The sequence below is a fragment of the Phallusia mammillata genome, chromosome 4 (genome assembly GCF_965637545.1).
Source record: "Phallusia mammillata chromosome 4, kaPhaMamm4.hap1.1, whole genome shotgun sequence".
Lineage (NCBI taxonomy): Eukaryota > Metazoa > Chordata > Ascidiacea > Phlebobranchia > Ascidiidae > Phallusia > Phallusia mammillata.
Window position 1 is genome coordinate 12198088 of NC_137255.1, and position 24688 is coordinate 12222775.

General features: G+C 35.9%; 1 protein-coding gene across 4 annotated transcripts; it reads right to left on the minus strand.

The window, feature by feature from the left end:
- Positions 1 to 327: 327 nt before the first annotated feature.
- On the minus strand, positions 328 to 23459 carry LOC145223072 (dynamin-1-like protein). Of its 4 annotated transcripts, none has more exons than XM_080089381.1 (17): positions 23315 to 23459; positions 23089 to 23245; positions 18030 to 18262; positions 17270 to 17407; positions 14046 to 14178; positions 13567 to 13711; positions 13229 to 13435; positions 11274 to 11394; positions 11063 to 11209; positions 10907 to 10996; positions 10065 to 10175; positions 9929 to 9994; positions 4424 to 4514; positions 4178 to 4338; positions 4002 to 4111; positions 3722 to 3881; positions 328 to 1202 (listed from the first exon to the last, which is right to left on the minus strand). In XM_080089381.1, the coding sequence occupies exons 1-17, from the start codon at positions 23414 to 23416 to the stop codon at positions 1146 to 1148; spliced, it is 2229 nt and encodes a 742-aa protein (XP_079945507.1). In that variant the 5' UTR covers positions 23417 to 23459; the 3' UTR covers positions 328 to 1145. The 4 variants fall into 4 exon arrangements, with proteins under 4 accessions (XP_079945507.1, XP_079945506.1, XP_079945505.1 ...); XM_080089380.1 differs by having other exon boundaries at positions 9929 to 9991; positions 18030 to 18265; XM_080089379.1 differs by having other exon boundaries at positions 18030 to 18265.
- Positions 23460 to 24688: the final 1229 nt, after the last annotated feature.

Sequence of the window (24688 nt, forward strand, 5' to 3'; positions counted from 1 at the left end):
AAAATTAAGGCTTTCTGAAGTAGAGTACAGCAAAACGCTGAACTATTGCAACCACGTTAGATTGCAAATGTGTGATGAACACAATCAACACATTCTGGCAGTTAAACTTCTTGTGTGCGTGTGCAAAGGGGTTGCATGGTGTTCGAAAATCTCTAAAGGGGGTCGCATAGTTAAGAAGGTTGTGAGCCACTGGTCTAAGGTGTAACTGTGTGCTATTTTAGAACTTCCAAAGGTAAAAAGTGGAGTCACATTTTCATTGCAAGCTTTTTCAACTATTTTATGTAGCTTATAATTATTAATTGTCTCCTAAAAATATGAAGAGGAACCTGAAGTTAAATGTTATTGGATTGGCCTTACCAACCTTCACAAATGTTACAATCAATAAACAAGCACACAGTGAAAAAAATACAACAAATAACCTTCAAGATTGCAAGTTGATAGAGAAACAATATTAAGAAGTAAAATGTTTACTCAAAATAATTGTCTTAAAATAGCCAAAGATAACCAGTAGCTACGAATAGCTCAACATGTTTTTCATGTATATGTCATTCAACAAGGCAAGGAGTAATTTGCAGTATAAATAGGGGTACAAGACAATCGACCATTTTGATCATGAGCAAGCAACAAGGAAAACCAAGACAACATTACATTACATAAAAGAACAACACATTGTAGTTGATATTAGTTAAAACAAATATCCACATGAAACATCTTCCAGTGTCAGCAGTAACACATTACTGAAGTGTTAAATCCAGAAATGACCCATTGTAATGCACAGTGTTTATTAACCAAATTGTGGGTGAAACAAGAGCCACATTTTCAACATGACACAATTATATCTATTAGAGATGTAGTACTACAAGAAAAGGAAAGCCAAATATACTACTATTGACTGTGCAAATTTTTTTGTTTGTGTGCATAAACTGCATGTTGACATTTTTCATTTTAATGAATAAATTTGTAACAAACAATCTGTTCAAAAGATTACTTAATCACTCTATTTTATTGATAAAAATAAGCATAGCATAGCCCACAATTGACGAGTGTGCACCGCAGTTGATATACTATATCTGGATGCAAGTAACCTTTATCACATTAAAGACCTCCAACAGGTCCTAAAATAAACTTGTACTGCAAGTTCCGTATCACCATAAATGAGTATCCCGTATTTCTCCAATTACTTGACTAGCAGCATGCAGAGCCTGGAAAATAATTTTAAAGTGATAGGTTCTCATTGTTTATATTTTTGCCACATTATATCTTTATTATAAAAAACTAGAAAAGTGACTTACCACATATTGCCCTTGCATATACAATATATACTGTTTCAAAAAAACATTAATATATTTCCTTCACTTATTATGGGTCCCCTTCCCTGAAGGGGACACATATTGATTTTACTCAAAATGTTTTTGTTTTTTTTCTTTTTCTTTTCTTTTTTTCTTCTCCCCAAAGTTTGTCCGACTCGTTTTTCCATCAAATCCTTGATGGATTTGGATGAAATTTACACAGATGGTAGATGTAGTTATGTAGATGTGCATCCCACTTTGTTTTTGTTGAAAACCCCAGTATTTACCCCGCTAGCCCCCTAAAATGGTTTTTCCCCCGAAGTTTGTCTGACTCGTTTTGCCATCAAATGCTTGATGGATGTGGCTGAAACTTATACAGATGGTAGATGTAGTTATGTAGATGTGCATCCCACTTTGTTTTTGTTGAAAACCCCAGTATTTACCCCGCTAGCCCCCTAAAATGTTTTTTCCCCCGAAGTTTGTCTGACTCGTTTTGCCATCAAATGCTTGATGGATGTGGCTGAAACTTATACAGATGGTAGATGTAGTTATGTAGATGTGCATCCCACTTTGTTTTTTTCGATAACCCCAGTATTTACCCCGCTAGCCCCCTAAAATGGGTATTTTCCCCCGAAGTTTGTCCGACTCGTTTTTCTATCAAATGTTGCTGAAATTTACACAGATGGTAGATGTAGTTATGTAGATGTGCATCCCATTTTGTGTTTGTTGATAACCCCAGTATTTACCCTGCTAGCCCCCTAAAATGTTTTTTTCCCCCGAAGTTTGTCTGACTCGTTTTGCCATCAAATGCTTGATGGATGTGGCTGAAACTTATACAGATGGTAGATATAGTTATGTAGATGTGCATCCCACTTTGTTTGTCCGGATAACCCTAGTATTTACCCCACTAGCCCCCTAAAAGGGGTGAGTTTGTAAACAATGTCAGAATTGGCTAAAATTTGGATAGCTTGTAAAGTATGCCAATTATCGTTATTGCGCCATTACAGTTCGGGGGTTGTTAACAGCCCTTTGACGTCAGAAACATTAACGGTTGTTGCTCAAAACACCTCTAGTGGCTGAAATTTTAAACATTGGCAGATTGGACTGAAATTTTGCAGTACTGTTGATTGAGTCATTGTGGTTTCCTACTTTTAAGTTTATGTGTGTTGAACCTCAATTAGTTATCCTACTAGCCCCCTAAAATGAGTTTTTTAATTTAAATAGTTTTTACTCCATATAGCATATTTAGATATGCACAGTACCAATCACTGTGTTTGTCTTGACAATACCAAACTTACTCATTGTTATCTATTGAAATGCATTTTATCTACAACTTTGCATGTGTGGGGACCCATGAGTTTTTGCTTGCAGAAACAACCAAGGTTATAAAAGATGATGGCTAATATGGGACCCAATACAAAATAAGCATAGGAAATATATTTGTTTTAAAATAGATCATAGTGTATGTGCAAGGGCAATATGTGCTAAGCCACCCTTCTATTTTTATATTGGGTCCCATATCATCCATTGTATTTCATAACCTTGGTTGTTTCTGCAAGCAGAAACGCATGGGTACCCTACACATGCAAAGTTGTAAATAATGCATTTCAGGAGATAACTATGAGAAAGTTTGGTATTGTAACGTCAAACACAGTGATCGTTACTAAGCGTCAATACATATGCTATATGGAGTATAAATAACAAATTTTTACAAGTTGTCCAAAAAACTTATAGGGTTCTACACCCAAAAGTATAAAATACGAAATCACATGACCCAATCAACAGTCATGTAAAATGTTATCCAAATCGGCCAATGTTTAAAATTCTGACCACAAGAGGTGTTTTTAGCAGCATTCGGTGCGCAGAAACATACAAAAACGTTTTACATTTTTGGGGCTAGCGGGGTAAATACTGGGGTTATCAAGTCAAAGGAAGCAGAAGGCACATCTACATGACCATATCTAGCATCTGTGAAAGTTTCATCCAAATCCACTAAAGATTTCATGCCAAAAGTGCATGGACAAACTTTGGTGGAAAAAAAGAAAAACTGAGTAAAATCAAGATGCGTCCCCTTCAGGGAAGGGCATAATAATTATAATATATATGCACAAAGTGAAAGTGTGGCTTCTAATACTTTAATCTAGAAATTAACTGTAAACGTTTAATTTTGCGAAAGCAATGAATCGCCATTAAAATTTCGTCAGGTAATTTACCCATAAGGGGGGATGTTCGCCATAAAGCAATTTTGCTGTTTCTGACACATGGAGTACTGCATGTTACAATAAAACATACATAAAACACTGTCTAATAACAACCAGAATATATTATGACATCACAATAGACATTGTTACTTCATAAATAAACTATCAAGGAATTTTTCCATGTCCAAAGTTATGTCACTATAGTCAAATAACCATGATATACACACATACTTTAAGCATTTTTGAAGCTTCCTCCCTTCTTTGTGTAACAGAATCCGCTTCAGTAAGAAGTCGGTCAATTTGATCATGTTTATATAATTGTCCCACTAACTCACTCTGCAGATGGTTTTTGACATAGTTTACAAGAAAATGCATCACAGCCTTGGGAACACTGTAAGTACACAATAAAGTAAACTTCAATGTTACTGTTCAGTATGACATTTGAGCAGGCATGTACACAGCAAAACATGTCAAACTAAATGTGCACATTTCAGCCCAACAACACACCAACCTGTCTTGAATGCTCTTGCGTACAATAAGAAAATATGAATTGATCAGACGGCGAATAATGTCAACATCACGCTTTTCGCGGGCGGAAAGGTTCCTTGACACAGGCATAGCCTTAAAACATACAAAATTCGGGATTTAAACCCATAGTCAAATTTATTCACACAAATAGTTGCTTACAATATCAAGTAAATTAACACCCTGTGAATGTCTGGCAGGACTACCATAAGGTGACACTCCTTCTGTAGGTTGCAAATCCCTGTCTCTTGGCAATGGAGGTTTTCCAGCATTTGAATTATTTCTGTGAAGATCTGAATCACCACTACTGCCCCATTTCATTCCTGCAAATAAATAACAAACAACAGTCATGTTAAACAGAAAAGATTAAAAGTTGGATTGTATACCAACTATTCTATGAAACCGCACCTAAAAAGTTCCCACCAACTCCATTGCCAACTGGAAGTGCAGCATCCAGTGAAGGAACACTTGAAGAAAGTCTTTTTCCAGAATTACTTTCCTTCGGAGGATGTGATTGGTTAAGTAAAAAAGATAGATAGTACACAACATTAGTAGTAGTGAATTAAATATAGCTATGGGCAATTTTTAATGCAAAAAATTGACCAAACATCGCAATTTGAACTAGAAAGTTGGCTTTCTCATATACTTTCATTTTATGTATCCTATTTACCAATTTACTATAAATTTAAAGAAAAATTATTAGAAAGCATTAAACCAAACTTTGAAAATACTGAACAGGCGTTTCGTCCACCAGGTATTTTGGAATGCGACCACCGCATTAATTGGAACGATGCCCAACTTTTAAAACAAGAAACCAATTGGTCTAAAAGGTTAGTGTTTGAAAGTTGCCTTATAAATTCAAATTCTAATGTTCTGAATCGCAATGACGGAAAAAGCCTAAGCCCGTTTTTTCGTGATATTTTGCGTCCCACTTCCTCATCAAATATCAAAAAAATTGTTTGCGTTTGCAATACATACAATTGACCTCTCATCATGTGGCGGCCAAGCTGACAACAACTATTTAATGACCATTTATCGCAGCATTTAGAGATGTGAAGTTCATTTTCTAACCTTTATATTGATCAGCAACGTTCTGCCTAACATATACGAAACCGAAGTCTGTTTATCCAGTTTAAATCACATCTAAGGTGTGAAACCTTCGTCAAAACTGAAAATGTGTGTGATAACTTAATAAAACGCATGGCATTGCTGCTTAAATACTAACACATATTGCAATTGAACATACACTATGGCCAAAACATATAAATTTTTTGTATACAGACGAATCCAGTTAATTGCATACCGGTTAATCGCATAATCTGTTTAATTGCATTAGAATTAAAAATCCCAAAATGTCACCCATCGTTTGTTAAGAAAATCATCCAGTTAATCGCATACCGGTTTATCACATAAACCGGATATTTGCATCGATTTTCAATGAAATACGCGATTAACCAGATTGATGATCTCTATGTTAAAGTCGAACAGACCGAGTTTTTCGAATAAAAAAACGATGAGATACATGTTTGCATTCTACACCAAATAACGCATCTAATTTCAATGTTGAAAATGACACGCCTCGACCATAAAATATTTTTGGTAAGTAATAAGGAGATTAAATCGGCGTTCAGTTTACCGCTGTGCGATAACAAGGCGTCGTTATCTCAAAGCCGTGTACATTGATCCCTATTTTGTTGGCTTATCTAATCGCCAATAGTGATATAACAAGCGTTTTAATAAAGAGTTCAACGTGTTAAAATTACGAAACTGGTATTCCGGCAAAGTCCCTGATTGTAATTTCTTGCTAAGTGCTAACTACACATAAAGTATTAAACTGTATTGAAATTTGAACAATGTTAAATGTAAAACAAATGGTTAAAAATGTTGTAATATTGTTCATGTTAGATTGCAAGTAATCACAGTATGTCATTTAGATTCACGTAATTGGTAACGTACCAATGATTGCCATATTTTATGTCTTCTATTCGTGACCTTGTGCAACTTAGCAAGTGGATCACCACAGTTATAAAGCAAGACGTCATGTATTGCGCTGGGAGTAACAAATATTGTTTTGACTTGAGAGTACTTTTTTCAATTCTCGGCAACAAAAAAAGAAAATACTGCTCCGTTGCCATAGTTGAGCGTCACTGCAACTTTGTTTTAGCTTTGGAAGTGAAAATGAGCACTTATGTTAACGGCGTGTACTGTTTACATAGCAATCCGGTTAATCGCATCAAATGCCTTTGCCAAATCGATGATGCGATTAACCGGATTCATCTGTACTTATTTTATTATGGGTCACATAACAGCCAACAAAATTTCACTTTGTTTGTTTCTGCAAACCGAAACTCATGGGTCCCCAACGCACACACACATCATTTTATGAGATAACCATCATAGTTTTGGTGGTATGAGTTTAAACATGGCAATGCAAAATTCTGCAAAGGTTATCCTGCTATATGAGCTACAAACTATCCAAATCACATTCAATTCGGCCACTGGTTGTAAAAAGTTAGGGGTTAGTGGGGTAAATGGTCTCTATGGTAAAACTTAAAAAAAAGGCATACTCTGCAAACTGATCAAATTTCATCCAATTCTTACATAGAATAAACATTCACCCATGCCAGGGGTAACTAATCTGGCTGCAGGGCATAACTTAACAAGTGACCTCTAAAAATGACATATTACATCAACTGTCAAAATCACATTCAGTCAATGTTTACAAATTACACACATTTTAGGGGTTAATGGGGTAAAAGTGGGGCCTGTGGGTGAACTGCTGGGTCATTTGGGGTCAAAATTCACAAGGATGAAATTTGATCAATAACTAACATCTGTGTAAATTTGAAGCACTCTTTCTTGACCAAATGCATGGAACAAACCAGCGTTTGACAAAAAAAATGAAAAGAAAAAAGATACGGACAAAAACCATATGTGTCCGCTTCAGGGAAAGGGACCCATAAAAACAGAATATAACCCTTTTTAGCATTTAATGCAGCATTTAATGAACGTACAGCTTAATTTCAAACAACGAAAATACTGCACAGTTATACACATGTTTATGTGTGAAGCAGTGGTCTTTAATTTACTCCCACAAATCATAAACATATCGAAGCTTAACCACTTGTGTTACTGTGTTTAGAATCTAGATACAAGGTATATCTTGTGTTGTGTAACGTCATGGCAAGGCTTATCAGTATTTTAACACCTATTTTGGGCTGTAAGCATCATCAAATAAGCTGATTAGGCTTTTTAACCAATGAAACAAGAATGACCCACTTTACACAATTCAAATTTTAGGACCTTAAAGTTTATGTTTTTAACCTAAAGAGCCTGTAAACATAAAAAGAACTAAAAGGGTGGCTTAGCACATGCTGTCGTTGCATTTACACCAGGTGTCTCAAACTCAAACTGCTTTGAGGGCCAAATACAAACTTTTAAGTAAGTCGAGGGCCGCACTATCGAATCATTTGTTACAGTGTAACATGACAACAAACATATTGCGTTATTAAAGAGGGAAATGTTCACTAATCCCATTATCTTTATTTAAAAACAATATTGTAATAAATAACAAACAAATATACAGAGTAGCAAAGTGAAAAAACTAACTCTGCCCTGTTGCTTTGTGTGGAAACAATGGCATACAGTGACACAACAATGAAAAAAATGACGCAACAATCGCAATTACTGATTCTAAAGATGGACTATTTCGATCATGCCATTTAAACGTTGCAAATACCACTATCAGAGAATGATTATATCATGTAAACTTACTGGTTTTACAGGGTATTCCGCCTGAGTAAAACACATAACTTCTAAAAGTTCCTTCGCGGGCCGCACAAATACCCTTGGAGACCCTTGGAGGGCCGCATGCGGCCCGCGGGCCGCGTGTTTGAGACCCCTGATTTACACCATAACCTATTCTAAAACATTAATATATTTCCTACGCTTAATTTGTATTGGGTCCCATATTTGTTTCTGCAGGCAAAAACTCATGGGTCCCCACACATGCAACGTTGAAAATAATGCATTTCAAGAGATAACCATGAAAAGTCGGGTGTTGTAAGGTAAAACACAGTGATCGGCACTGGGCTTAAATAATAATACTATGTAGAGCATAGGTGCCGCGTAGGCGGTGGCGCCGCCACCTTGGGTTTATAAAGCACACCATGGAAATTTTGGTTAGTTTATAATGGTATCGTACAAAATATCGTAAAGTATGAAGAATGTTAGCAACAAAACGTGGCTTGGAACTGCAACTTGTGGTTAGTGCCTTGTTTGTGACGTCAAACACACAATTGTCTGTCAGTGAATGTCGGCCATTGTTGTGTACAATGCAAATGTATTGCAAAATTGTTATCTAAGGTTATATAAGGCAGCAAAAACGAAACTTTTTTTATAAGGCGAAACTTTTTTTTTGAACACGAAACTTTTTTTACGTTGATAAACCAATAAAAACCCTACAGCGACGTGTTGCAATTGCCAGCTAAAAACTATTTTAAACATATTGTTTGTTTTTTTCTGATTTTGACGACCGTTGCATTATATGGAAAGTTTGTTGGGCTTTGATTTATTGTGGTTGTACGCATCTGTGACGTCACACAAAGTTTTATCCGCCACCTTGCATTTTTGTAAAACTCAGCGCCTATGATGAGTACAAACTAAAAAATCAGATTTACCCCAGATATTGTTTGAAGTATGTCCTATTTAACGTTCTTTTTTAAAGTAAATAGTGACATAATGGGGTAAAAGACTTTAAATAGTAAGTTCAATAAACTTGCCAATTTCATATAACTGAGACTTTAAAAAAAATTCACTTATTTTAGCGGGCTAGTAGGGTAACCAATGGGGTTCGACACACAAACTAAAAAAAATGAAACCTCAATGACTCAATCAATAGTACTGCAAAATTTCAGCCCAATCAACCAATGTATAAAATTTCGACCACTAGATGTGTTTTGAGTAACAACCTTTAATATTTCTGACGTCTTCGGGCTGTTACCAACCCCTCAACTGCCATGACACAAAAACACCCACCAGGCAACCCACAAATGAGTAACATACAACTGGTTGCCCTTGTAACACTATTGTGCCACATTAATCTTTCGTTTGTGGTGCCCAGTAACATACAAATATGTTTTACACTTTGGGGGCTTGTGGGGTAAATGTTGGAGCTACAGGGTTGAACACAACAATCAACACCTATAAATGGCCTACTCTACAAGCTATCTGAATTTCGGGCAATTCCGACACTGTTTACAAACTCACCCATTTTAGGGGGCTAGCGGGGTAAATACTGGGGGTTTTAGGACAAACAAAGTGGGATGCACATCTACATAACTATATCTACCATCTGTATAAGTTTCAGCCAAATCCATCAAACATTTGATGGCAAAACAAGTCGGACAAACTTTGGAAAGAAAAATACCCATTTTAGTGGGCTAGCAGGGTAAATACTGGGGTTATCAACAAAAACAAAGTGGGATGCACATCTACATAACTATATCTACCATCCGTATAAATTTCATCCAAATCCTTTAAAAATTTGATGGAAAAAAGAGTCGGACAAACTTTGGGAGGAAAAAAAAGAAGAAAATAACAAACAATTCAAGTAAAATCAATATGTGTCCCCTTAGGGAAGGGGACCCATAATAATTGGGGGTAAAAAAGTTAAAAGTTACAAAATTGCAATGTGCCAACAAAGTACGAGACTCCAGGGTTTCTTACTTTGGAAAGTATGGCTGTTTTTAAATTTTTATGCTTAGGGGACTTGTTGATCAACCAGGATCAAAATTTACATTGACATCTTTCAACTATCTATTACATGTGTGAGAAAGAGTTTTACCCTGTGAGTTTGTAAAGTATTATGAAAACCGTAAAAATATACTATGTACACATACTACTTCCACAAACCTTCATTCTTTGCTTCATTTGCTCATCTGATATCTGTATTGCTTTGCCTCTTTTTCCAGCCTCCTGCTATTAAAAAGATTTTCTACTAACAGTATCAATCTGAAAAAATTCAACAATGGACATAGGTTAAACTTACATGAGTTAACTGGAGATTAGCCATCAGAATTTCAGATACCACGTTAGATTCAGTAAAATCAGGATGTTTGGTGTTGATGTATGAAAGTTCAATTGCAACAAGGTTGGAAACCTGAAAATGAAACTTGATTCAGAAATGGTTCTCAGATAAAAAGTGCTGGCAAGTTTAAACATCTTAAACTCACATTGGACATTACACAGAAAAACATACAAAGAAAATATCTGAGAACAAACATTAATTCTTTCAGACCAGAGGTGGGTTTCTTTATGCTGCCCTTCTGCTTAAAATGTAAAGAATAACATTGCTTCTGTCTTTTTTTGCACTTCGCTATACAACCAACATAGTTTCTCTTACCATAACAAACAAAATATCACCAAACCCTTACTCTAAGCGTATTACTGTAAAACAAGGTAACTTGTTCTGGTATATTGTTGAATTATGTTTTCAATGACAGCAGAATTAGGAAAGTCATCAATTATCTACATAGAAAGTTAACAATTATTGTTATTAGGGAGACAGTAAGTGGAAATAAGCAATAACCAATGTGATGTAAATCTAATAAAAAGTTACATGATGCTTTCAAATACTCAGCAATATAACTACTAACAAAACATGATTTCGCTTGTCATTTACCCCATCATAATGGTGGGTGGATAGTGACTTTATGCAGTCTCTATTTTCCAGATGATTTGCCTTCTGAAAGAAGGTTTCTGGTGACATTACAAGGCCGTGAAAAGGTCTATAACCAAAAACAGTCTGAAAGGAGTAACAAATCCATGCAAGGCAGGAAAAACAAACAAAACATTTTTTTTCTCAAAGAATTCTCTGAATGGAGATCTTACCATTTCATTTGTGATAGGCAGTCTCTTTCGAAGAAGTTGTGTAATAACTTCCACAAGGCAGTCACGGAGGTGTGGAAAGCGTACTATGTCCTAAAATGACCATATATAACTATTATTTGATGCTTACTGAAACTGTCAACAACATCATTAACTTACTTGGGCATCGCAATGTTGAACAATTCGTTGTAATTCTTCATGCACAAGTTCAACACATCTCAGCGAAGGTTCTTCCAGGCGTTTTATTTGTCGTTTAACAAGCAATTCAAATGACAGTTCGGGAACAAACCATGACGGTCTTGAGCCCTAAACAGGATACGATCTGGTGGTAATTTAAATGTATATTTATTCTTGGGAAAGTACACTGTACATTGGCATTTTTTATGGCTGTAAGAATGTCAAGATCAGAAAGTCCACCAAGAGGATCTACAGATTCAAGAGTTCGTCCGAATGTTTCATGAAATATGTAACATATTCGGGCCCCACCACATCTGTAAATGAAAAAACATCATGACAATTTTGCTACAGGGCTAATCAACTTATTAGCTTATGCAAAGTTTGGTTGTACATTCATCTAAAAACTAGAAAGTGGCTTTCTAATATACTTCCATAATATATATTTTATATCCTATTTACCAATTTACTATACACATAATTTGATCTACACAGATGGTCAAGCAAAAACGAATGGGTCCCCACATGCGTGTTTGTGCAGATTTGCGGTAAACATACTTTCCATTTCAATCTGTACTTTTTGCTATTTTTTGCCATTGCAAATAAACTACTCAAGCAAACTTGTGTGGAAAATGTATAAATCGATAACACCTAAAGCATCATAGTGAAAACAAAGCGTGAAACAAAAACGAGGTTGTCCGCAATTTCACGGTTTTGTTTCCGTCAGAGTGTTACATAGTGTCAATGTATGTTACAAGCTCATCACCACAGACATAAACCGCAAAAAGGTAAATATATGGCGGCACAACACACACACACAAAAAAAGTTATACTATCATGATCAACAGACTGAGTTAAAAAAATTATTTAAGTATCAACTAATTCTGACCAACGAAAAGCCTACAATTGTATGCTGTAAAGTCAGCTTGTTTATTACCCGCTGTGCATTGAGCTGAAAATCAGTAAATCACTCCCCTGGGACCAGAGTAATACAGCGGTTAAATTCCATCAGAAGATTTAGTAAACGTTTTAACACATGTTTGGGGCTTGTATGGATTACCACTTGATAGATTTGGCTAACATTTCAAACAACATACAAGTAACCCACTATTCAACATTTCAGTACATTTCTGGCTTAAAACCAAAACCGATTATTTTGGGGTTTAAGGGGTGAATTCAATAAAAGTTAGAAAACTCTTTACAACACCTTACATTGCACCAACCAACAAAGCATGTCTCCTGGATTTTGAAACTCCTAGGTGATATACTTTAGTCATTAAAGCCGATTTAAAAAGTTTACGTTTTGGGGGCGTTTTTCAGAAGGATCAATTCCGGATTAATAACTAACATCTGTCAAAATTTGAATAAATTTGAAGCACTCTTTCTTTACCAAACAAGCGTTACAAACCAGCCTTAAAAATTCTACGTTTCGGGGGCCTGTGGGTCAACCGCTGGGTCATTTGGGGTCAAACTTCTGAAGGATCAAGTTCAGATTAATAACTAACACATGTCCAAATTTCATTAAATTTAAAGCAGTCTTTCTTGACCAAACAAGCGTTACAAACCAGCATTAGACAGAAAAAGAAAACAGAAAAAAATACGGACAAAAACAATACGTGACCCATATAACACACGTAAAAAATGTTTTAATTTTTTTACATTTTGTTAAACACAACAAAATGTTTTAATTTAAATATTCATTGCAATAATTCAGAACTTGTTTCTTACTGCACGCAGTCCAAAGGGTATTTTTGCAGTCCAAAAAACTATTTTAATCTTTCCAAGTTCCTATCCTCAGAAGACAACTTTTTAGGTCTCCTATACTTTTTGGACAAATTTGCCACAGAGCAATCCCATGCAAGACATACTTGATTTGTTTTGACATACACTTGAGGTATATTTAACAGAGTAAGTTAATGACATAACTACTTCCCAATGAGAAGTACAAACAAGAATTGTCAGAAGCAGCTTTAATAAAACTTTTTCAGAGCTATTACCGACTTATAAATGTCAACTTCGTCAGCTTAGCTGTTACGTTACTTGCAAACCTAACTTTTGCTACAATACAGGAGCCTTTGCTAAAGCATCACTGCTGCCACCATGTTTACAACCTCCATCTACATTTTTGAGTGTTTGAAACGTTTAACTCACAGTTCAGTTGTTTCAATATTCTTTGATGTCCCTTCGACTGTATTACAATATTCTGAGGCAAATGTGGTAATGATTTGAAGAAGTGTGGCACTTTTATCACCAACTGCTTCACCGTATGACATCAGAAGTGTTTGAAATTGTGATGTTAACACATTCACTCTTGACTTTAAATCAGGTAAGCAATCTCGTATGTGGTGCATTAAAAGTCTATAAAGACAACAACAAAAGAGAATTTGTCATAGCCTTACTTTAACCCAAAACAGTGTTTATGACATGCAGGATGTGATGCTTACAGTAACAAACAAAACTGCACACATTGCAATTTAAATTTTATATACCTATTGAGTGTTTTGGCAAGATATCGTGTTCCATTGCGACTTGCAATCGACGGATACCTTCTCTGAAGAAATTCCTGTTCATCTTTGACAGCATTTCGTATGTTTTTACTTTTGTTAATGTCGAGCTGACTTCTGTTTATCACACCTGCAAAACATTTGTTTACATATATATCATTAACATGTGTTTTAGTGTTTAGTGCACTAGGCTTAGTTTAAAGTTGTGTGATGAAACACAGCAACTAATATTTGACGGATACATGGACAAAAATTTGATTTGTTAAACTACCACAATGCTTGATAATTTAGAACACTAACATGTGACCATCAAGTATTTTTTAAGTAATTTTCTAAAGTTAATATCACCACCAAGCTTTATGGGTATCAACTTTCTACATTCCCGAACAAAGCGTTAACAAGGTCTAATGAAATTGTCGCTATAAATCAGCTTAAACAGCAACAAAATTTTAACACATCAGCACCAATTATTCCCAACTTGACAGGAATGATTCTCCCACACAAAACGTCAATTGCATCTGTTCCAGCATCCATCAAATCGAGTTTGGTTACAACAGCCAATGTTCGTCTGCCATCAGGGTCAACTCTTTTTGCCATCTGCAAACAAACAAAATAAAAATTGGACACTTTTCACCATACTTAAAAAAAAAAACCTTTAATGTGAGATTATCAAGTAACCCAACCCTTATATCAACAACAAATATCTTAAAATTATCTCCACTGCCTTGTGTGATGTTTCAGTATTGCCATGTGGTTAATTTAAAGTTTAATATCTAGAGCAGGGGTTCTTAAACTGGGGGTGGGGGGACGCCCCCCTAGGGGAGGCTCCTAACCAATGCAGGTTCAACCTGAAACTAGAATAGTGGTTTTCCTATATATTGCCATATTTAACGATGTATCACATATACCATTTACTATATTTATAATGGATATATATTTGGCACCTACATTCCATTGGGTCCCTATCTTTTTCCTGGCACTTTATAACATAATTGTTTCTGCAAGCATAATCTAATGGTTCCCCACACATATGCATATGCGATTTGGTAACAGTAAAAATAGGGCACAATCATTGTTAGATATTTACCAATTTACTATACACATCATTTGATCTACACATATGATTGTTTTTGCAAGCAAAAACAATGGTGTCCCCACACGCGCGTTTGTGTGGATTTATGGTAAACAAACATCCTGTTTTTTTTAGATTCTTAAGGAAAAACTTAACCATCTTTAAGAGGGATTAAAATTTTTTGTCAGCCGGTTCTATCACAAAAGTCATACTTTCCAGCCGGTTCTGTTGCAAAAAGTCCATTGACAGTAACCAGCAATGCTAACCGGTTCGCTGGTCTCATAAAATTTCGTGACACCGTTCTATAGAACCTGTGCGAACTGGCTGAATCCCACCACTGCCTATATCTAACTATTGGCAGATAGTTTGCCTCAGTGTAGTCCAATTGTATTTTGTTACGGGCCGTTTTTTAGTGTAGTCCAATTGTATTTTGTTACGGACCAATTTTTATTTTACTCCGTGGGCCAAGATCTATGGGCGCCGGCATTTAAAGGCAAGAGGGAGCACTTGCCACTCCTTGGAATGTCAAAAGTACCCTAAAACTAGAAGGGTGGCTTAGCACATTTATTTTAAAACATAAATATATTTCCTATGCTTATTTTGTATTGGGTCCCATATTAGTTATCGTCTATTACAGGGATGGCAAACCTTTTTCAGAATTCGGAAAGAAAACAAAGTGGGTCACATATTTTATTGTATGTCAATGTCAATGCTGAGAAGCTTGTTGCTGCATCTTCTCTGCAAGTCTTGCAATCCTAGGTAGTTTTCAGTTTAATACACGCAGCAGTCATATCTGAGCTAAGACTATTCCTGGACCTTAATTTTATGAAATCCATGTGTGAAAACAAGGATTCGCATGAATATGTGGAACCGAACAGCGTCAACAAAGTTACAACAAATCGTTTCAAGTTGTCTTTTAAATAAAGATGTCTGTTGCCTCTCAATTGACTCAACAATCTGTATTTTAAGACAATGGTCAATCTGGCAAAATTTAACTGTTGTGTTGCTTTTTAATCTTGGAAATCTGGTAACCCTGCCTATAGCAATCAGTACAAATTTTTGAAACTACAAGTGGGTCACTGGAACTCACATGGTGGGTCACTTCGTGACCTGCGGGTCAGTGGTTCGCCATCTCTGGTCTATTATAACCTTAGTTGTTTCTGCAGGCAGAAACTCATGGGTCCCCACACATGTAAAGTTAAAAATAGTGCATTTCAAGAGATAACCATAGTCCACATGCTACCCAAATTTTAGCCAATTCCGACACTGTTTTATAAACTTACCCATTTTAGGGGGCTAGTAGGGTAACTAATGGGGCTTTACACTGAACTAAAAAAATATGAAACCTCAATGACTCGATCAATAGTACCGCAAAACTTCAGCCCAATCTGCCTGTGTTTAAAATTTTGACCACTAGAGGTGTTTTGAGCAATAACCGTTAATGCTTCTGACGTCATAGGGCTGTTAACAACCCCCTAACTGCCATGGCGCAAAAACGTTCACCAAGCAATCCACAAAGTAACAAACGAGGAACATACAACTGCTTGCCCTTGTAACATTATTGCGCCACAGAAATCTTTCGTTTGTGGTGCCCAGTAACATACAAATACATTTTACACTTTGGGGGCTTGTGGGGTAAATGTTCGGGCTACAGGGCTGAACACAACAATCAACACCTATAAATGGCATACTCTACAAGCTATCCAAATTTCAGCCAATTCTGACACTGTTTACAAACTCACCCATTTTAGGGGGCTAGCAGGATAAATACTGGGGTTATCAACAAAAACAAAGTGGGATGCAAATCTACATACCTATATGTACCATCTGTGTAAGTTTCAGCCAAATTAAACAAACATTTGATGGCAAAACAAGTCGGACAAACTTTGGGGAAAAAAAAGGAAAAAAGGAAAACAATTTGAGTAAAATCAATATGTGCCCCCTTCAGGGAAGAGGACCCATAATTAAATACTTTCTCAAAAAACTTGATGACTGAAAAAGGATAATGCTCTAAGCAAATGTTTAAACCAGCGGTTTCAACGATGTCTGCTTTGCTTACGTATCTGGTGTTGTTTCCATAGCCTCAGCCATGTTTATGCTTTTGAATGGACAAAATGGGGGAGGATTTTTCATCGACACAAATCTACTGCATAGATTTTATGCCATGTGTTTAAATCACTTCATATAGTAATCAATGATACAATAATCATGCAAGCGTGTATTTTTCAAATTTGTGCAGGTAAAACTTTTTCTGGCACAAACATCAGGGTGACTATACACTGTTTTCAATCAACACATAATTTTCTGTTTTTCTCTCATAGCTATATACCAAGCAGCCATTAAAAACATTAAGGTCCACTCTGACACAAAAATGCCCGAACAGTTTGTTGACACAGAACTCTTTGTTACAGATACAATATGAGATTTTGCAGTATTTTGTGTCTTTTAATCCTCACATTCTAAAACATTAAAAACAAAAATTAGAGTTGTCATTAAAATGTTGGACTTTCATGGCCAACAAATTACCAATTGTGGCCTGCGGGCCTGCAGTTGGACCATGCTGGTCTACCTGATAAAAAATTCAACAATACCAGTAAGTACAAAAAAGTTTCCAACCTTTAATGCTTCAGATGTTGCAAAGTCCACATTGGCAGGGGTAAGTGCAAGTATGATTGAGTTTGGATTTGAAATGTATTGCAGAATAAGATCTCTCACTTGTTGTTCTATATCATCTGGTTGGTCGCCAACTGGTACCTGTCAAATGTCAAATAGTTTTCATCTGCATGTGTTGGTAATTTATTTGATGGTGTTGTCATTTCATGTCATAGCTAACATTAGGCTAACAATCAATTTTCTTCAAATTAAGTGCATCAAAAACAAACTAATTTAGAGCCACTACCTGCAATACCAAATAAAAGTACAAAAAAGCTGTAAGTGTATCAGAAAACTCTATATAAAACACAAGTTGTCCAACCTATTGTTATGCAATAAAGCCTTCAAATTTTCAATTGAATGAAAATTTCGGGTTCTAACATTTCAACGCAATATTAAAAGCTAAATTGCTGTTTTTCATGTAAATTTGGCTGCTTAATTTTCATGTGAACTTTAAATATTTACGTTCAGCGAACATTATCACGCTCAAATGTTCAAAAAGCTTTATTCGATTTGGCCTATCAAATTCGTGTTAAAGCCCACCAGTTTGTAAAAATCAGACAATTTTAGTGTTTTTCCCTATACCTGCTGTATTAATTTGGACTCAAAATAGCGTCCATGCGGCTCTATCGCGTAACAATGGGTTGGACTACTTGTGTTTTATATATACTTTGGGTTATAAGTTTTTGAAGATAAGCATTGTTATTAGAAAATTACAATGTACCTTGATGATTCCAGGCAAATCAACCAGAGTCAAGTTCAAAACATTGGGACTAAATATCTTGAGACGAATCGGATCAGTGCAAATTCCCTTGTTAGTGCCTCCCAACCTATCAGTTTCTTGTTGAATTTCATGCTTGATTTCATTAAAGTCTCGAAAGATTTTGTCCTTGGTATGCAGAAACTTCCCATATTCATTACCTCTGTTTTGTTGTACGTCAAGTGATTGATGAAAATCTTCTGCATTACACACACAATTAAACTACAACTAGAAAGAACGCCATAACTGGCTTGTGTATATGTTGCAATATATAAGCTATTGCTGCCAGGCATAATATCAAGTCTAAAGAGCTCTTCTGGCAAGTATTTTTGTTCCAGCATTTGACGTCCTATACAGCAGGGGTGTCAAACATGCGGCTCTTTAGGAGTTTTTATGCGACCCGCGAAGTAACTTTTAGAAGTTATGTCTTAGGCTGAATACCCTGTCAGACCAGTGAGTTTAAATAATACAATCATTCTCTACTAGTGGTTTTAATAGGATGATCGAAATAGCCCATCTTTAGAATCAGCAATTGCGATTGTTGGGTCATTGTATGCCATTGTTTACACACAAAGCAATAAAGCTCAGTTGGTTCTTTTACTCTGCTACGCTGTATATATGTTTGATATTCATTACAATACTGTTTTTTAATGTAGTTAAATGCATTAATGAACATTTTACTTTTTAATCGTGCAATGTTTTTTGTTGTCATGTTCAGACATGGGGCAATTTGTATTCGTCTTTCGTATTCTAATGCATTCAAATACAGGTTTTACCACCTTTGTGCTGTATTCGAATGATTTTGGCTTTCGTTCGATAGTGCATGAATATAATTCGAATGGGTTATGTAAACTTTTGAATCAACAACTCATGAATACAAAAGCTTGAGTAAATTCATTCGAATACAATTCGGATTGTTGCTGGTCTTTGCCAACCTAAGAATTCGCAAATTCGAATACACAGTAATTTTTTTACGAATACAATTTTAATTGTTGTCGTCCTTTGAGAACGTAACAATAGGAATACAATTTGAATTGTTGTAGGTTTCTGCCAACCTAAGAATTTGCAAATTCAAATACACTGTATTTTTTTACGAATACAATTCGAATTGTTGTCAGCCTTTAGCAACGTAAGATCAGTAAAATCGAATACATGACTACATTTTTACGAATACAATTCGAATTGTCGAATATCTCCAGACCGGGAGTAGTCGAGAATATGTTGCCACATATTTTTGCCAAATAGATTCGAATACAATTCGATTTGGCAGTGACTGTGACCTGATTTGACAAGTTTTTGTATATGTTACGAAACAATGACATATAGAACTTTGATTATAAAGTAACATAAATGCAATTGTGTTACAAAGCTTGCAGTATTATAGGTTGTTCTCAGCACATGATAGGTGTGGCGTGTTTGTGAAGCAAACATCTCATGTAAATTTGGGGAAATTTAATATGTAACGGAGATTTAAATCAGTCAAGCTAATGTGGCAAAACAAAGCTCGTTGGTTTACATTTTTACCGATATTTGCAATGCATAAACCCAAATGTTGCTTTTTGTTCAAATACCTTCTAAACGCAACTACAACTAGAAGGGTGGCTTAGCACATATTGCCCTTGCACATACACTATACCCTATTTTAAAAGATTAATATACTTCCTTTATATATTTTACACTGGATCCCATATCATCCACTGTCTTTTATAACGTTGGTTGTTTCTGCGAGCAAAAACTCATGGGTCCCCACACATGCAAAGTTGTAGATACTGCATTTCAATAGATAACAATGAGTAAGTTTGATATTGTTAAGACAAACACAGTGATTGGTACGGTGCACATTTAAATATGCTATATGGAGTACAAACTGTTTAAATTAAAAAACTCATTTTAGGGGGCTAGTAGGGTAACTAATGGAGGTTCAACACACACAAACTTAAAAAGTAGGAAACCACAATGACTTAATCAACAGTACCGCAAAATTTCAGTCCAATCTGCCAACGTTTAAAAATTTCAACCACTAGAGGTGTTTTGAGCAACAACCGTTAATGTTTCTGACATCAAAGGGCTGTTAACAACCCCCGAACTGCCATGGCACAAAAATGTCCACCAAGCAACCCACAAAGTCACAAACAAGTAACATACAACTGGTTGCAATTGTAACACTATTGTGCAACAGAAATCTTTCGTTTGTGGTGCCCAGTAACATACAAATACGTTTACACTTTGGGGGCTTGTGGGGTAAATGTTAGATCTACGGGGTTGAACAGAACAATCGACACCTATAAATGGCATACAAGCTATCCAAATTTTAGCCAATTCTGACATTTGTTTACAAACTCATCCATTTAGGGGGTAGCGGGGTAAATACTAGGGTTATCAACAAAAACAAAGTGGGATGCACATCTATATAACTATATCTACCAATATACTTAGGAACACTATGCACGGACTTGAAAAGTAGTTTAATTATAAACATTACTGCCAAGGTAGTGGTGTATATAGAATACATCGTGTAGACGTTTCGACAATCTCTGTTGTCATCATCAGTACATGTTTTCAATCAAGCTGTAGAACACGGTATATAAAGCACTAAGGAAAAAAAAGGGGAAGCCAGATGTGTGAAGTGACGTCACAGACGATAACAGGGAACGACGTTTAGAACGGTAGCGTAGACGAAAAGATAAGAACCGGAGATATGGGTCAGGTGTTGAACAGACGCAAGGGCATGGAAACTGTGTCGATGTTGAGCTCGGGTTCATGCCTTTGAATAAAAAGCGATTCGAGAAACAACAGTCTCACGCGGTCTTGGTTTGCGTGTTCTACAGCTTGATTGAAAACATGTACTGATGATGACAACAGAGATTGTCGAAACGTCTACACGATGTATTCTATATACACCACTACCTTGGCAGTAATGTTTATGATTAAACTATATCTACCATCTGTATAAGTTTCAGCCACATCCATCAAACATTTGATGGCAAAACGAGTCAGACAAACTTTGGGGAAAAAATACCCATTTTAGGGGGCTAGCGGGGTAAATACCGGGGTTATCAATGAAAACAAAGTGGGATGCACATCTGCATAACTACATCAACCATTTGTGTAAATTTCAGCCAAATCCATCAAACATTTGATAGAAAAACAAGTCGGACAAACTTCGGGCAAAAAATACCCATTTTAGGGGGCTAGCGGGGTAAATACCGGGGTTATCAATGAAAACAAAGTGGGATGCACATCTGCATAACTACATCAACCATCTGTGTAAATTTCAGCCAAATCCATGAAACATTTGATGGAAAAACGAGTCGGACAAACTTTGGGGAGAAAAAAAAATGAAAGAAAAAAAACAAAAACAATTTGAGTAAAATCAATATGTGTCCCCTTCAGGGAAGGGGACCCATAATTACCGGAATCGGTGCATTCGAATTGTTCTTACAACAACTAAACAATTCATGAATACAAATAACTGAAACTGTTCATTCAAATACAATTCGAATTGATACATTTTGAAAAGTACGTAAGTATAAATGAATACAAATACACGCTTGGGAGTTTATTCGAATTACACGTTGTTGTTTTTTGGTCAAGTATTCACGAATACAAATATATACTTTACACGTTTTATTCAAATACAATTCGAATTGCTGACACTTAAACATTACGAAACAATTCGTGAATACGGATACTTGACTCGCATTATTCGAATACAATTCGAATTGCTGGACTTCAAAAAGTGCGTAAGTATTCATGAATATGAATACATGCTAGGGTTTATTCGAATAGTATTCGAATTACATGTCGTCGTATTTTGACCAACAATTCATGAATACAAACACTTGACTTGTTTTATTCGAATACCATTCGAATTATTCACACTCAAAAATTACTAAAGTATTCATGCATTTGAATACAGTATTCGTTAAGTATTCGAATACAGGACACGTGTATTCGACCCCATGTCTGGTCATGTTACACTTTAACAAATTTAAAAATTTCATTCAATTTAAATGTTGTTTAGGAAATTCACTCATTTTAAAGAGCTAGGGGGGTAAATGTTAGGGCTACAAGGTAAAACACATCAATCGAAGTTCACAAATGGCACATGCTATTCAAATTTAGCCAATTCCGAACCTGTTTAATAAACTCGCCCAGTTTAGAGGGGCTAGTGGGGTGAAATTGGGGCTACAAGGTTAAACACAACAATCAGCTCCTATGAATGGTAAATTCTACAAGCTGTCCAAATTTCAGCCAATTCTGACACGGTTTAAAAAAACTCACCTATTTTACAGGGCTAGTAGGGTAACTAATGGGGTTGGACACACAAACTAAAAAATATCCACAATGACTAAATCAAAAGTAAAAAAATCAAAGTACTGCAAAATTTCAGTCCAATCAGCTAATGTTTAATATTTTGACCACTGGAGGTGTTTAGAGCAACAACCGTGAATGCTTCTGACGTCATAGAGCTGTTAATATCCCACCGAACTGCCATGGTGCAAACACGTCCACCAAGCAATCCACAAACACATGTAACATACGACTGGTTGCCCTTGTAACACTATTGCACCACAGAAATATTTTGTTTGTCTTACACTTTGGGGGCTAGTGGTGTAAATGTTGGGGTTGAACACAACAATCGACACCTATAAATGGCATACTCTACAACAAGGGTTGGCAACTCCTGGCATGTGTGCCAAGGTTGGCGCGCGAGAGTGTTTTTCATGACACGCCAACCGATTTGCGTGTTTATATTGAAGTAGCAATTTAACCTGTTACATTGCTTGTTTATAGTTTATCATGTCATTGTTTTAAAGTTCAGCCTTACATGCACAAAACACTCTGATTCTCTTTATTACATATATCTGCTGGCACGCACTACTAATATTTAGAAAAACATTGGAGCGCGAGGTCACTAACACATGGAAATAACAAAATTGGCAGGCGTTGCTTAAAAGGTTGCAGACCCCTGCTCTACAAGCTAGGGAAAGGGGATTCAGGGTAGGGGACCCATAATTACCATCAGTGATTCCATTTTCTTGCACAGTATCTGATCCAGACTTTTCATCTACATGCACTAATTGTAGGACAAGTGGTCGGCGTGTGACAATTCCAGTGCCCCGTGGTAAAAAATCTCTTCCCACAAGATTTTCAAGAACTGAGCTTTTTCCACTGCTCTGCAAACAAAATTGCATTTCAATGATATACTCTAAATGGACATGTCTGCACTAATAAAAATTGAATACCTGCACCCCAACCACTGCTATTTGAGGTAGTTGTATTGTGTCTGTACCAATAATGTTAAAGATATCTTGAAGCTTGTTGATGACAGGAATAAGGGCATCCATAGTTAACAAAGTTACTTAAATCCTATGTAAAAACATATTTTTCACTACACAATACAATAACTTGCCACAAGGTGCATATTAATGCAGTAAATAATTTATGAGTTGCTAAATTCAATGTTTTTATAACAATATCCAATAGTTGTATTTTTTAAGCCTATTTGGAGAACCATTAAAACTTTGTTCTGTCAGAACTGCATTGAAAAAATAGGTTGACAGAATATCAAAAATCAAAACCTCTGGAATGTTTGGCATTACACTATATATATATACTTTTTTCGATTTATGAAGGTATTTTTATTGTTGTTCGAAAAACACAAGTGACTTGCCAAACCCCAGGGGTGCATTGAGCCTCCTCTATTTTTGAAATAAAAAAATATTTCCCAGGGAATCCATGGACCCTAACAAAATAATTTGATATTTCTTGTGTTGTTATATCATTCCAATGATTAAAGTTAATGTGTATCTGCTTCAAACATTTAATCATACATGTTTATGTCTATAAGCTTGATATGAAAGATCTAAAGCAAAAATCACTGGGTTTCTCAAGCAAAGTCGTGTTGTGATAGCAAGCAAACAGAATACATTGGCAGATCTACCTAAGTATGTTTTTAACACAACCAGAATGCAAACAAAACTTGAAGGGTTGATAGAAATAAAAGGGTAATTTTATAGTTGTTCATGATACAGCAGAAACTTAATTGCGTCTCGCATAGACATTTTGTCATCCGTCAATAGCCCATTTTGTCCAGCCCAGACAGCATACTTGATAACTACGTATCCAAACCATTTGACTTCAAATAAGATTGTAGAAAGACCATATGCTATTGGTGGTTCATAAGGGCTATGTTAGAGATACATACTGAGCTAATATAGCTTTGAAAAAAGTTTTGTGACGCCTGTGGTAAATCATTTCGGCAGCTCAACAGCTGTAACAAAGTAATTTGAATACTGTAGATAAAGTAAAACAATAAGACCATATGCACAATCCCCATGGGATATGATCACCCAAGAACGTCTGTGTAAGTGTAATCAATACAAGAAGAGTAACAGACCTTAATTCAGTGCCACAAAAGGTTAAACTACCGAAATTGGCTGTTATCTTAGTAAAAGACTTAGGATAAAAATATTTTCATTGGTGAAGAGAAGGACACGAAATCACGAATGTTGTGTGGCCGGCTGTAGTATTAGTATACCTGACAATGCTTATGCTAAGATACGTAAATATTTGGAGACGAGAAATTTTAGGTCAACTTCAATATTTTGAATTTACCC